The sequence below is a fragment of the Balaenoptera borealis genome, assembly GCF_965194805.1.
Source record: "Balaenoptera borealis genome assembly, chromosome: 5".
In the NCBI taxonomy this organism is placed as follows: Eukaryota; Metazoa; Chordata; class Mammalia; order Artiodactyla; family Balaenopteridae; genus Balaenoptera; species Balaenoptera borealis.
Genome location: NC_138862.1, coordinates 109,815,063 through 109,831,279, shown reverse-complemented (window position 1 = coordinate 109,831,279; position 16,217 = coordinate 109,815,063). Strand labels below are relative to the sequence as shown.

Sequence of the window (16,217 nt, the reverse complement as noted above, 5' to 3'; positions counted from 1 at the left end):
GTAGAATTCCCTAACAGTTACATGTACCATTCAAGTCTCCTAAAGGGGCCACTTCTCATACATCAATCATCAGCCCGGCACAGAACTGAGCCTGTAGTGTCTACACTCGGTGTGTATGTCTTGATTTACTGATTTAAGCAAACCTTATATGCCAAGGCATGACTTTACAAATAAAGGTATGTAGTTGCAAAAGAATTCTGTACTTTAAAAGAAATATTTATTACAGAACAGATTGCAGTAGTGAACTTCCCTAGTCTTTAATACTTGTTTTTCAAAGAGTCCATGTACAATTGCACTGGAACACATCTCTTGGGGAAGGGGGTACATCTGCCATCAATCCCTTAATAACTATTTGTTAAGAACACCTAGGGCACAGTGCTCTGTCTGGATATGTGGGACTAAGGCTAGGACTTCCGTGAGCTGGACAGCTAATTGAAGAGATATTTACTCATTGAAGGATAACAATATTAGAGGAATGAAAAATAAACACCATTGGAACAAGTTCCTTGATAGCCCATTTTATACTTTGGCTCATATAATTGTCAGGTTGCAGGACACCTAAGTACTCTTGAGTCTAATATTTTTTTCAACATAGATGCTTTCATTCATGCAAGGGCTCTGTATGTGAATTCACGGTGTGCAATGCATCACAGGGGCGTTTTCCTTTCCTCATTTCAAGGCAAAAGCTGGATGTGCGGGTCCCTACCCTGCGCCAGACACTGTTTTAGAAGCTAGGAACACAGCACTGAAGAAAAAAGATAATCTCTGCCATGATAATGAGGCAGACAGACAATAAACAAAATACATGTGTAAAATACAGAGTGTGTTGGATGGAGATATGTACCTCAAAGGAAGATGAGGCAGAATAGGGAGACCCACGGAGGGGGGTTACTGTTAAATAGTGTAGTCAGGTCAGATTTCACAGAGAATATTACATGTGAATTCAGCAAGATTTTAGGATCTAAACCCAATAGTCTCAGTAACCACAGAAAACAGTTACAGTAAAAAGTGTCCTGATTGACAAAGGGAGGTCGGAAGAGATAAGAAATGGGACACGGGAGATGTGGCACTTTACTATGGAGAATGCGATTTCAAATTTCAAGTAACTTCCTCAGCTTCAGCTTCAGGTTCTTCTTTAGCAATTATTTTAGTCAGTCCACAAACATTTCATTTGCTTACCTAAGAAGTGTCCCTACGGTTTCATTAAGAGCCCTTTTTTGAAAGCACATGTCTTCCTAAAGGTGAGGATGGCTGTGTGGGTATTTGCTGAAATCAACACAACTCTGGATGATTTTCTGGCAGCCAAATTGAGCTGAAGGGAAAATTAATCACAGCGTGGGAACAAGAAAAGTTATAACTGCTCTGGAACTAACATATGAAACCAAGCCAACCTCACATCGTTTGTTCTGAAAACTTGGAGCATGCCCATATACCTCACAGGGGTAACAGATGTGATTCTGGATTAGAAAGTGTGATGTTAGGGTAGGAAGGGGTTTAGGAGATTCTGATTTCTTTCTTGGCTCCACAATATTTCATCTCTGGAGGCCAGTGACTGCATTTTTCTGCTTTCAGTCATCCCACCGTGGGGACAGGGTCAGCAGCACCTGTGTGCCTTAATGGCAAGCCTGACCTCATCCCTTCGGACATAAATTGATTATTTAATATTAAAATAATAATAGCTGACCCACAGAGAACACTTAATCTAAGTGCCAAACCTATTCTATATGATTTTTATGTATTTATTCATGCAATCCTCCCAATAATACTGTGATCACTGCCATTTTATAAGAAGGAAACTGAGGCACAGATGGAGGACTAGCTCACTCAGGTCACACTGCCCCCCGTGTCTCTAAAGCTGTGTCTTCTCTGGCTATACTTCCATCCTTCCCGCCCCCAAATCCGAAACCCACCCTTGCACATATTTTCCCACTCCTTTTTCCTATCTCTTGTTCATCATCAGTTATAGGATCCTTTTCACTTTATTTTGATTTAGTGGTGTAAATATCATAAATACTCTGTAAATACAAAATAGACCAGCAGGTCTCAAACTTTTTGGTCTCAGGAACTTTTTACTGTCTTAAAAATTATAGAAGACACCAAAGAGTTTTTGTTCATCTGAGTTATATCTATTGATATTTACCATTTATTAAGTCAAATAAAAGAAATTTCAAAAAAATGTCTGGAGACATTTTGGCTGTCACTGCTGGGGGTGTTAGGGGGGACAAGCTGGTAGTATCTACTGGGTAGAGGCTGGAGATGCTGCTAAACATCCTACAGTGCATAGGACAGCCCCCCGGAAACCAAATGTCAAAATACTTGGCTCAAAATAGCAATAGGGCCAACCTGAGTTAAGGGAAACTGGCTTTTTGTTTGTTTGGTTTCTTCCCTGCAAACACATGGTGGTGAAGAAGACGATGAGTACATTTTGGTGCCACTGTCTTGATCTGTGCTGAGGCACTGGCAGTTTTACCCATCATCGCTTTTGTCTTTTCAGTGAAAATGTCAACACAGTGAAAAAGGTCAATGATGTGTGAGTATTAGTGTGAAAATAGCTTGGACCTCGCAGATCCCCTGAAGGGGTCTCAGGGGTCCATGGACCGCACTGAGAGTTGATGAACTAGAATCAAGGGTCAGCAAACTGTTTCTGTAAAGAATCAGAGAGTAAATATTTTTGGCTTTATGGGCCATGTGGTATCTGTTATGGGAAAACAGCTACAGACAATAAGTAAATGAACAGGTGTGGCTAGATTTGGCTCACAGGCAGTGATTTGCCTTGGTCATACCATTCATTTTTTGTGTGTTGTTCATTTTGTTTGTAAAATACTGCTACTACTATCTCATAAAATGCCTCTGTTATTCTTTGTGAGGATAACAGAATGTAAATCAGAAAGCGGCCAAAAATGAAAATGTGGGTGCCTGGTTATGGTGATGATTGTTTCCCTCTATTAAGCATCCACTATGTCTCAGGTACTTGGCATCTGCTTCCTCACTTAATCCTCATGACAACCTTGCAAAATGGTAACAGGATGAAGATACTGATAAGAGGGCCAATCACTGGACCAAGATTACACTGGTAATAAGAGTCTTGGTAGCAGAGACAAGAGTGAATCAAGACCTGCCTGATTTCAGAGTTTGAATATTTCCACTTTGGTTAGGCTGAAAAAGATGGCTTAGTGCAGCCCTGTATGCTGCTACCTTCCTGTCTTCCACCCACAGCAGGTATCAGCAACTGATTTCAGCGTTCTCTGCTGAACTTTCCCAAGACCCTTTCTCAACGCTATGCTCCTTGTGAGAGGGTCTCAACCCTGGCTGTATGTTAGAATCACCTGGGAAGCTTTTAGAACAATTCTAATGCCCAATAATTCCCCTCTCCCCCTGCCCTCGCCCCAGTTTCTATTTAATTTCATTGTGATGGGTGGGGTCCAGGCAGAGGAATTTTTAAAACCTCCCAAGTAATTCTAATATAGAGCCAGGGCTGAGAATCACTAGTCTATATAGAGTACCAAATCTCTGGAAGTTTGAGAATTTGCTGATTTTAGGAAATGTGGATTTGGTCCTAAAATCCACACTTTTCTCTCTGTCCTTTATCAATTTACAAAAGAGTTAAAGAAAATAATTTATTTTGCTGCCTGAATGAAAATATTTTATTTCCTGGGCATCTGTTATTCTTGCTTTTTTACTGGGCCATTTCACTGTTATTTTTTCATAATTCAACCCTTAGACGTCACCACACACCAAAAAGACACTTGCAAGGGGCATTAGGAATGTAAATCAAATGAGCTTATTGTTAATGCTTTCTCAGTGAAGCTTTGCCAGGGACACCCCAGCCTTTACTTAGGAGCCCTCAGAAGCCTGAGCGGGGCCAGCAGTTGCTTGGTGGTGTATTTATTCCATGAGCCTCTTTCCTAATGATGGTGGGGTTACTAGCTTCAGAGCAAGAGTTGAAGGGTTAGTATGGGCCCCTCCTCCACCTCAATTCCCTGGCTTCAAGAAACTTTAGAGTAGGGGAGCCAACTCTTTCTGATTGGTCCTGGAATTTTCCTGGTTTTGTCATTGAAGGTCTCAAATCCTGGGAAACCCTTCAATCGAGGGCAAATTGGGACAGTTGGGCACCCTACTCTGGAGTCTGTGAGAAGGTGGGAAATTATTTCAGCTCAGAGAACTCTGCTAGACAGCCTCACACTGCTGGTGAATGTGATGATATATCACTGTCTCTCTATGTATATGTGTATGTGGGTGTGTGTGTGTTGTGTGTGTTTGTGTACAAAGAGTCGATTATTATTATTCATAGTAGCTATGTTCTATAAAGTCACTTCGAACACTGAATTAGCAAATACTGAAGCATTGCTTCTAGAGCAAATATAGGGGTAGGTTCCTAAAAGTCTCCGGTCACACATTTTCATCAACTGATCAATACATAACCTTGTTTTATGTGTGTTTCTATCTAAAGATGTCTTCAGATGAATGGATAAAGAAGATGTGGTACATATATACAATGGAATATTACTCACCCATAAAAAGGAATGAAATTGGGTTATTTGTAGAGACATGTATGGGCCTAGAGACTGTCATACAGAGTGAAGTAAGTCAGAAAGAGAAAAACAAACATTGTATATTAATGCATATGTGTGGAATCTAGAAAAATGGTACAGATGAACTGGTTTGCAAGGCAGAAATAGAGACACATGTAGAGAACAAATGTATGGACACCAAGGGGGGAAAGCCGGGGATGGTGGTGGTGGGATGAATTAGGAGATTGGGATTGACATATATACACTAATATGCATAAAATAGATAACTAATAAGGATTTGCTATATAAAAAAAATAATAAAGTAAAATTCAAAAGAAAAAAAATAAAGATGTCTTAATTGATACAGATCGTTAATTCATTAAAATTGAACTCACAGCTAACAGCGCTATAACTCATGCCTGAATGCAGCCTACATAACACACGAATTTTCTCCATAAGGTGCATCACAGCCTTCTCACACTTGGGAACACTAGAGAGCACTTCAGCACTAAACTTGTGGACATTTTAAGCAATGAAATCACCAACAAAGAGCACAAAGATTAGACTGTGGCACTAAATAGACCACGAGAAGAACAGACACTTGTTTACAGAGAGAGGGGAACTGAAACAAGAAGGCAGAGCATTGCCTCGTTCAACCCCAGCTGGGAACCTGTGCAGTGGGCACTATTCTGTGCATGTCTGTGAGTGACCTCACAAGCACCTTGAGTATTGATTTGGGGTTACAAACACAATTTAGAGACTAGGGTGAATTTTGTGAATATAAAATCAGTGAGGTCAATAGAAAGATAGATAGATAGATATCAATACATAGACATATAGACATGTAGATAGGTGGATCGATTAATCAATCTTGGATCTTTGTGGACCTCCTATAAAAGAAAATTATCTTCTTTTACCTTCTGGTCAGAATTGAAAGATATTCCAAACTGCTTGGCCTGACTTTCCATTCAGCCATCAGGAATGTGAGCTCAGCTTAACCAGGTCATATGGAGTTTGGTTTGAGTTTAAGTCTCCAGCTCATCTTGCCAGTTTCTTTCCTTCTACTTTTCACCACAGGCAGATTCTCTCCTTGCCTTTAAACTAATTGAAACATTCTTTCCTTAGTAAGTTACTATATATCCGAATCCACATGTGCTCTGTTTTTCACCCACATATTAATTCTTTTCCCCATCACAGATGGATTTGTATATATGACCCAACCTGGGTGTGCAGATTGAAGGCTGGCGACAGCCATTTGCTTTTTGCTTGCAACTCAATTATTTTTTGTTTTTTATTTTTAACAACACAACCTCAAAATTTATTTAACAATTGGTAAAACTTCAGGGAAAAATAGATCAATGAATATTTTTAGTTGGAGATTTTAATATACTTCTCTCAAAATTGATAGTTAAAGCAAGTAACACACAAGTAGATATATCAAAGACCTAACCATATAATTAATACATTTGAGCTATTAGAAATATTTTTTCAATCCGGAACTAAATAGGATGCACATTCTTGTACACCTGAATTGAACACAATATTGTAAATCAACTTCAAAAAAATAGTATGCACATTCTCTTTTGAGTATGACTGGAACAGCAACTCAGTTATTTACAGAAGAATATGAAAAACATGGTAACATGACATATTCTAAAATCCTTCTTTTCCTTTTTTGATTCTTCACAAAAAAAAAAAAAAAGGAAAAAAAGATGTTAGAATAATGCCATTCTTTTTTAAAAAAGGATCCATTTGGTTTGGAACACTGAATGAAGCTCTCCCTGAATGAGAATTGTAATTATGAGAAAGCCAAAGGAGAAACTTATCTGTAAATCCTTTTTTAATAGATTCTGATATGCTCGGAAAGACATTTATGAAGTGGTGTTCATGTTGGAGATACTGAGATATGCCTTCTTCTCGGAGCTATCTGTGGCTAGGGGTTGTTGCCATTTTAAAAGACCACCCCTAAAATCGTTTTCTCTTCTTCTATCTCCTTTAGCAACCCAGTTTCCATTAGAAACAGATGTCTTCCATTAGGGCAGACTGTTGGCTACTGGAAGCCCTTCCTCCCCTTCTCTTCCTTGTACCCTCCCACACGTCTTTAAACCAATTCAAACGTCACCTCTTCTGTGAAGTCCTCCTGAACTCTTCCAGCCAAAGTTGCTTGCACCTATCTCTGTGTTCCTCAGACCTCTGGCTGTATCTTCATGAGAACCCTGACATCTGTGCCTGCAATTTCTGTGTCACTGTCACCTTTCCCAGTGTGCCCCTCAAAGGCTGGACATGTCACGTTCATCTTTGTACCTTCGGTGCTTAATGTGTTGCCTGACATAAAGTTTATTATTGAAAATCACCACCAACACCCCAACACTCCTGACACGGCTCTGGAACCATGAGGTGGGGAAACCTCATGCTTTTCAGCAAAATAGGATTTGTTAAATCTTCCTACCTCCTTTTGGGGAATGGCTGTACTGACAGATTTTTTTTGGTATGGCTGGACTTATGTTAAGAAAAACTTGAGATGATTTTGGGCTTGGTGTTTTTATTAGCTATATAACTTTGAGCATCTTATTTAACCACTTTGAGCCTCAGTTTCTTCATCTATAAATTGGAGCTAGCAATTCAGTGGCAGATACTTTTGCTTGCCTATCAATAGTCATATCTCATCCTATCACCTTCTTTCTTACTGGTAAAATCTCCATCCTGCCATAATGTGAAAATGACAGCTATTCAATTCCTCAGCCTATTCCTACTCAGGGGACGGTTATATGAGTTTATCCTGGGCATTTGGACTTGAGGTGAAGTTTTCTGGGATGAGAGACTGATGGAAAAGGTTTTTCTCCCAAATAAGAAGAGAGACATGAAAGGGACACATGCCTTTTCTTTAATCAGACGTTGCTGTGTCTACATCATGTGCTGCCTGGATCTGTGGCAGCCATCTTACAAGCATGAGGGCCAAGTCAATATACTGGGGAGGTGGAGAGAAAGAGCCTTGTCACCAAGGGTTTTTGATGACATTTTGGAATTTTTGAAGGGACTTGGACCCATTGAGTCTTGCAAACTTCTTAAATGAGATAATAAATATTCTTATTATTGAAGCTGGCTTTAGTTTGATACGCTATTAACAAACTCAGCTGACACAAATTCTTCAAGACTTTGTTATGAGGAATAATGAAATAATACCTATAAAAGACCTGGCATAGAGCAAATGGTTTTAAAAAATGGTAGCAATCAATTGTTATTATAAGTATTATTCTTAATAAGATGTGATTATACTGGAAATATCAATGAGTTAAAAAATAAGCCATTTAGTAGAGGCCTATTGTTTTATTATATTATTGTTGTCAATACCAGCCATACTATTTGGCACATAGTAAATGTTTAATGTTTTTTTTTTGACATTATGGAATATGTGCTGCACATGAAAGAATATGTATAAACATATTTAAGTAATGAAACAGAACATTGGCAATACCATTGAAAGCACCGGTGTGCCCCTCCCTTGTGCTTCTCTCTTTCTCTCTCTGAGTACCTCCCTTGCAGAGAAATCAATATCAGGTTTTAAAAGTCATTTTTAAACAGTGGGAGTCCCTTTGAAACATGTAAAGTTTTACTTACTGGTGATGTATGACTCCTGGTCCTATTCTACTGGAAGACTTTTGGTCCCTCCTATTCTGTTGTCTGTTCAGAGTTTGAGATATTAACCTTTAAAATAAAATTTTAAAGATTCTATTGACTGATGAGTTTATAGTCACTCTTTTTAGAAATTCCAAATGACTGAGTCCAGTTCATTAGAGACCTGCTTTTCTGTTGGATTTAACTGGTCTGTCTGTGTAACGTGCAAAGTTTCTCCATCCCAGTCCCTGCTCAGGCCTCTCTGAACTGCACCCACCCTGAAGATTTATAGCTCTTTCTGAGACACCTTCTAGCAGCAGCCTAAGTTGTTCCACTGCCTAAAATTTCCCCTTGAAACAATGAGTGTTTGGCTTTCCAGAGGCTTCCTTTACTGCTTGGAAAGTAGAATTGGTGAGTAAGACACTAGCAGGGCAAACAAAAAGAGTATTGGCTGTTTGAGCTGTTGATAAGTGTGAGAGATTTTCTTTGGATACATATTCCCAGAGGAAGTTCCACCCTCAGAGGACAGAAAGGTGGCAGTCCCATGGAAAGCCCTCCCAGCTGAGCAGAGGCGGGTGGTGGTGTGGTGGTCACAGAGTGTGCTCAGAAGCTCCGTCCTGTGTTTGAATCCTGGCACTGCCACCAGGCAGTCATGGACCTTGGGCAAGTCACTTAACTCTCCAAGGCTCAGTTAATAAAACAGATTAATGGGCCCGCCTCATACAGTGGTTGTGAAGATTCAGTGAGTTAAAAACAAAGCATTCAGAACAATGCCTGGCACAGGGAAATGCTAAGTAAACGTTAGCTATTATTGTTTCAGTGTCAAAAATCCTAAATGTAAATGCAGACATATCTAAATTATCACCAAAACTAAAATAAGCTGTCTCAGAAGCCATATATCCCCTTAATTTTTCTGAGTTAACTTATTTTGTGAATTGATAAAGGTTTGGAAGTTCTAGAAACGTCCAAAACCCCAATACCTGCTCAGTAAGCAAATATGGGCCACTGTTTCAGTAACCTGCGAAAAGGTTTACCTAGAAGTGAAATTTGCTCAACATTTTACCAAGAAAGCCTATTTCTCTTTTTAAAAATGTCACATGATTAAGTCAAAAGACTATATAACTTAAGGTTTTCTTAGTGACTTGAATCCTCATGATCTATCAATAGCTAGATCTTTTTCTCTTTGCAATTATTTCCCAGTCTTTCTCAATTTTTTCCTGTATCTGAAGCAAAAATATTCTACAGTTATAACATTTTCAATCCCACAAAAAGTCAGTTATTGAAGTAGACAAGGCAGTAATGGTCCAGTAAAATAAAGTCATCCAGTAATCTATAAATTCCAAGATAATTGTACAGTTAATAAATTTTACTCTCTAAAAATTATGCTACCCCCAGACAAGGATATGCTCTTCTAGCCTGAAAATACTAGCACAAAAATATACGCAAAATGCTTGCACAGTAAGTAGGCATCAAATGCTGTTAGTTTATCATGTTCAAAAGCTAAGATTCGATATTTTTAAAAAAATAGAACATTGAGAGAGCAAGCTGCCTGAAATCCTTTTTTGTGGAACGAAGTAGAGAATATATAAACAAAAACATTGTTAATGTCTCCTTAGGCAGATAATCCTCCAATTTTGAGCTGATTTTTAAAATAGCATTCCAAAAAGTCATATTCCTCAATTCTTTCTTCTATCCTCTGATCATGCCTCAATTTTCTTTATATCAGCTTGGAGTTAATTGAACATATTTTTCTTCCCATTGATAAACAAAGCTCTATTATAATTTAAACAGATTTACATATTCTAAATGATCATTTAATCCAATGTAAAGGGAATAAGTTCCCATCCTTTCTTATTATTTTTGATTTAGTTTGCATGATTTCAGGAACACACAGTTTCTGTGGGCACATGGGAGAGTAATAAATCATGCCTAGTAAAACAATACTGCTTAGGCAAAACAATTAAAAAATATAAGTCCCAGTAATAAAATTTAAGAAGCAGCTGATGAAAACAGATGTATCCTTTGTTTTGAATGAACCTCAAATTTTGTAACATTGCAAAAATTAAGGATCTACTGGACTCAGTTCAACTTTGTGCATTTGGCACAGAATGCTAAAGTAAACCCCGCCCTTGTAAAAAAACAAAACAAAAAAATACAAGGTATAATTTTTGTACTTATAAAGCAATTATGGCTTTTATTTAAATGTGGAACTTACTATGTCTTCCTCAAAGAGAGGTTTCAATGAAGTTGACTTAGGATTTAAAGTAGAAATCAGAGAATGTGAAAGGTAGCTTACTTTTATGTCTTGCTATTTGAGACAATAGTGTAACCAAATAAATTATGTTTTTAGTATGATTGATTTTTTTAAAGGCCAGAAAACTAAGACTATTTTTCCCTAAATAGCATTTGGTGTGGCCACATTTATGTCTGAAAACCCAAATCTCTCTTCATTTGTGCTGAGAGTTTATTTCCCAGCATCTTTTCTTTGCATTGACCCCCAAATACTTACAGACCTTAAAGCTTGTAGAAATCTATCTAATTTGAGCTTTGAACATAGTGTTATTTTGTGGGTTGATAAAGGATTTAGAGGTTCTACAGTTTGAATTTACTCTTTAAAAACTGGGGGCTTGGGAACTTAGCCTTTTAAAGGTAAATCTTTTGTGTGGGCTCAACGACTCAGAATGAATTATACGGAGCCAGAATTTCTTCTCCCACCACACCATGGTCCCCTCATGTAAATGACCTCTCACTGATTATCCCCAACAATGGTTCCACTATTTCTTTTGCTTCAATTAAGGAAACTTTTTGAAAGACCATTGGGGATTTTAGCATTGAAACACTTCTAGAGAACTCAAAGAAGCAGCCCATCTTTAACTACACAATATCTGTTTTGCAAATGTGGTATAATCACAGAATGATAGAAAAAAGTAACCACAGGTCTTCTGGCCCAATCATGGAAACCATTTTGAAGAAAGTTGCTTATTACGGGTCCAAAAAGAAAGAAAAGAAATAGGAAGAAAGAAAAATGAAAGGAAGAAAGAAAGAGAAATTGTGTTTGAACCTTTTGCCAGGAAAAAAAGAAAAAGTGCTTTGTGGTCATTAGAAAAGGAACAATATGGTAAGATTTAACTCAGTTGAACTATACATCAGCTACAATTGAACTTAACATACTTTACTCATTACATTACATAATTTACTCATTATACAATTAAATACAAGATGCCTATCTTTCTTTGCACCTACTTACTTTCAAAAAAATATCGCCAGGACGTTTTATTCATGGTAGTTGAGATGTAACTCCCAAAATACAAGTTAGACAGAAATACTTGGATAAATATTATTTCATTACTTATAGGGGAGAATTAAATGGAAAAATGCAGTCTGCAAATTTGACCCTGCCTGAGATTGTTGATTTCCTTAGCTAGGATAGTTTAAGTTTTTTTGCTACTTGCCCCCTATCCCACCAATGCTCCCCTTTCTCGTTCCTGGATTTTGCCTTGGGTTAATTATTTCTGGTCTCATAGCAACTATGTTTTCATTGTGAACTGCCTGACTGCTTGCTGGAGGTCAGCAGGGCATAAATAAATAAGTAAATCAAAATATGCAAACAAACTGCAGTTAATAGGATGGGGGTTTGAAGGTATGTCTGGCTGGCCAGGATGTGCTCAGAAGAGAAGGTCTGACATGTAGTAGCTTGGAGGAAAAAATTACTTTCTAAATTGCTTTCCACTCACTTGTGAGCTCACCTTTATGTAAACAGTGGAAATAAAGCAGAACAGTGTTTTAGGATTTTTACATAAGGTTGTGTTGAGATCTTGAATGGACTCATGTTTTGTCTTAGTCTATTTGGGCTTCTGTAACAAAATATCACACACTGGGTGGCTTGTAAACAACAAACATTTATTTCTCACAGTTTTGGAGACTGCAAAGTCCAAGATCATGGTGTTGGCAGATTTGGTTTTTGGTTCCATGGAAGAAGGGGGCAAAGGAGCTCTCTGGAAACTCTTTAATAAGGGCACCAATCCTGTACATAAGGGCTCCACCCTCAGGACCTAATCACCTCCCAAAGGCTCCACCTCCTAATACCATCACCTTAAGGTTAGGTTTCAACATAGGAATTGTGGGGATGGCCGTACACATTTAGACCATAGCATGATTTAATCTTGCCATTCCTCAGCAGAATAATAGAAGAGTCACCTCATTGTATCCATTGTTTCCATTTTATCTACTGTATGGGATATTAAAATCTATGCATTTAGCCTTTAAGGTAATTCTCACTTTCTAAAGTGGAGGAAGGTAGAATATTTCCTTCAGGAAATCTTTGTAACTTCCCATTTCCTCCCACTATCCTCCTTCCCTGACATTTAGTTTGTACTTACCAATCATGAAGGAGAAAGAGTTGGTCACCAAATAATGCTTAGGAATGTGGAGCTATCATAGAGAAGGTGGGCTCTGGGAAGTGTTTTGAAGGAGGAAAGGGACATTTGATTGAGATAGGGACCACCGTCACAGAAAATGCTACATACAGCTGAAGGAAGTTTGTCTTCAAAGAAGAAGGCAGCAGAAGGAAGAGCCAGAGAAAATGTAGACATCAATAGGAGCTTAGTATAATCCAGGGATTTCTAAAATCAACCATACTAAGTAAATAAAGATTTCAGTAATGGGAGATAGTTAAGAAAGTGTTTGTCTTCCACTTCTCTGGGTGAACTGCCAGATATTTGAAACTCTATGGGATCTACATAGTGCTGAAGTTGGGAAATCTACAGTTCTGAAAACATTTTCCAGACACCTTAAATTTACTAATCTTAAATAACAACTATTTCTTTATCTACTCTAGATTTATTTATTACTTAACAAGGAATAAATTGATGTCAAGATACCCTTCTCAGTGTAATTTCTTTTGTGTTATATACATGTAGATAACAAGACTCATGCTGGTTAATGCTAAGAACTATAACATGAACATTTCAGCGTGACAGTCCATTGCTGATCAGCCAACTGTCAGATACATCTTTTCTTAGGGGCTGTGAACCAGCACCAAGTTCCCCATTCCTATTCACTACAAAATAAAATCAGGCTTACAGTTTTTGATAAATAAGGCAGAGAGCTGAAATGTTAATATCAGCTCAAATAGTATAGTTATGGCTATGCAACAAAATTCATCTACTTTCAAGTGCTCTCCTCATATTTTTTGAGAGTACAATTATTAAAAAAACCTTTACATCATGGTGATACCATCTGTGTGTCAAATCCTGCTAGGGGTTTTGGGGATGCTTCCAGATCCTGGTTGAAAAATGATGAATTGAGTAACAAGGAAAAAAAAAAAAAACTTAAGCAATAGGAAAATCTTGTATATATCCCCTATGTATTTAAAACTGTTAATTAGGAACACTCTCCCCCCATTGCCACCTCATTTTCCATAGGAGTGGGGATGGGGTGAGGAATTCTAGGAATGTTAAACAGGAAGCGTCAAAGCCCAGTGAAGGATCATTTCTAAGTGAAGAAAAACCAAAGCCCCTTCCAACAACACAAGAGCTGAATTTTATTTAACTTTGCACTCTCTACAGTGCCTTGCACACATCAGATGTGTGATAAATGCTCAGAAACTGTATAATAAATAATGCTTGATGTTCCCTGGGTTTCTGTTTACCCTAACATTGTCAAAGATGATCATTTTTAAAGGTTATTGATTTATTTACATTGAAACAAATGGGTCTTACAAAGAAACCTGCGGGGGTATGGCTGTGTGTGTCTATAAACATACATGAATCATGCATGCATATACATATGTGGGCATGCCCAGACCCCCGGGGGGATCCTATAGCAGATAAGCCCTGTGTGGCCTGGATCCTTGAGACCAGTGCCTCTTACACTTTCATGTGCACACACATCACCTGGGGATCTTGTTAACTTGTAGATTCTGATTCAAGTTCCCAGTGGTGCCCAAAGCTGGGGACCACACTTTGACCACCACACAGAAAGGAGACCAACAGAACCTGAAAACCAGTAGCCACCACCCATGACTGGAACCCAATGTCTGTGATGTTCCTGGTCTTCCTCACGACCTGCCATGTCATCAGCTGCCGTCTACTAGTACAAGACCTGTACTAGTGTCCAGGTAAGTTCCAGTCTCTATGTAACAGCTGGTCAGCAAGTATTTGTGGCCCACATGCTAGGAGCCACAAATACAGTTGCAGTGCAGGGATGAGCAGTGCAGGGAAACAAGGAAATGTAAGGTATAGTGTGCCCTCTTTCAGAGGGCTTAGAGTGGGTTGGGAGTGTGTGGATTCATACACCGAGCGGATAGAAGGCAAATGCAACCAGAAGAAAGTCAGGTGCAGACTCCACATTACAGCTGTACACTCTCACATGCTCAGAGCAGGGAAGATGGTGATGGCCTGGGAAGGTATGGAAATGACTTTTTCTTGGATTGGGCTCCCCAGAAACAGACTCTGAGATGATTTATGTGCAAATCATCTATTTGGAAACTGCAGCAGATGAGTACAAGAGGAGAAGAGTGAGGCAGAGAAGGGAAACAGCTCGGAAGGGATGCCAGGAGATTCTGGGGAAAGGGTTACCTCATTCGAGGGGTGACAGAGTTGGGGTAAGAATACGCCCATCATTGGTTGAAGGCTGCTAGTGGGGCTGGGGGTGACATTCGTCACATATCCATCCTGCCATGCATGTCAGCAGGGTGGCTGGTAAAGTTGGGGAAAACCACAGACTCAGAAATGCAGATGCTGGCAGTTGAAGGGAAGCAGGAGAGAGATGGGCCCCTGGGGCAAATGGTTTGAGTTCGTTCCCTGCGGACAGATACTCCGAGAAGGGAATAACAGGACAGTTGAGAGAGGAGGCTGGGCCCTGCCCAGATAGAAGATAAGAGACCACATATTCCTCATTCTCAAAGTCAGGAGACCTCCCCAGCTACACATGCAGAGAAAGGCTCCTTGGAGGTCAAAAGGGGAGTGATACCGAGTGGCCAAACCTACACATAGGCCTCTTCCGTGGACTCCACCTTGGCTAAGAGATGTGCGCGCACACATGGGAAAATCCTGAGCTATACCAAATACGCACTCTGAACCAGGCAGATCAAAATGATCGGCCAAAGGAAACCCGGAAGAAATGCCCCATAAAAGTGATTCAAACTGCCACGAGGGCGTGACTCTCTGAGCCTGCCCGTGTGTCTATCCACACGTACTGTACTCATTTTTCTCCTAATAAACACTTTACTTGTTTCACTACTTTCCGTCTTTGTGGGAGTTCTTTTTCTGCAAAGCCGTAGGGCCAGGGTCTTGCCACTGACCACTGGTCTAGCGGCTAGGATTCGGTGCTCTCACGGCCGCAACCCGACCTCAGTCACTGGCCAGGAACGGAAACCCTGCTTCAAGCCGCTGCAGGCCGAGGGCACCAGAGATGAGAAGGAGCTGGCTTACGCTGAAGTGATTTAAGTCTAAGGGCTACGGGCAGAGCAAGGTCTGTGCTGTAGCCTTAAAAGAGCAGCAGGATTTGAGCTGGAATTAGCAACTGCTTTATCCTCTCAACCCACCTGCTGCCAATGCCAAGCTGTCCTTTCTGATGAATCCAGGATTCATTTACATCTTAAGCTCAAGCCTAGAAGGGCAGTCGCTAAGTGGAAACTTTATGCTTTCGGTGGGGCAAGCACAGGCCTGCTTCCTCACAGACACCGGTGTAAGAAAGGCAGAAGTCCCCTCTGAAAAGAGGAGACGAGGTCTGTGGGGACCAGGCTGACCATCCTTGGGGTTCAATCCTGAGGGGAGACTGGTCAAGCAGAGGCCCCTTCTAGGCCTTGCCAAGCTCTCCCCTCACAGAGGCACTGAGAGCCCCTTGTGGATTTGGTCGGTTGGCCTAAATTACAGTTGATAATTACAAGACATGGTTGAAAATTGCTGCAACATGTAACTTTTGTAACCATTACTATCCTGCATTTGTAACTATTTGTGGGGACTGTTTGTCCTTTTACCAGGCTCTTTAGTTTCTGGGGAACTCTGAGGTACACAGTATTCATTTGCTTGTCTACACAATAAAAGGAAACAAAATACTGTTCCCAGGTGACCTGGACACCAGTGATAA

At 39.7% G+C, this 16,217-nt stretch overlaps 1 protein-coding gene across 6 annotated transcripts in view; it reads right to left on the bottom strand.

Moving 5' to 3' along the window:
- Window positions 1–16,217, bottom strand: part of VEPH1 (ventricular zone expressed PH domain containing 1) — a 144,388-nt gene that overhangs the window by 37,587 nt on the left and 90,584 nt on the right. The window contains exon 7 of one of the 6 annotated variants that reach the window (XM_082394384.1): window positions 102–5,612. The exons of the other annotated variants lie outside the window; for them this stretch is intronic. Coding sequence (XP_082250510.1) covers window positions 5,580–5,612 — 33 coding nt within the window. The 3' untranslated portion in view covers window positions 102–5,579. Of the gene's footprint in view, window positions 1–101; window positions 5,613–16,217 lie in introns of those variants that run through there. 6 annotated transcript variants of the gene reach the window in all.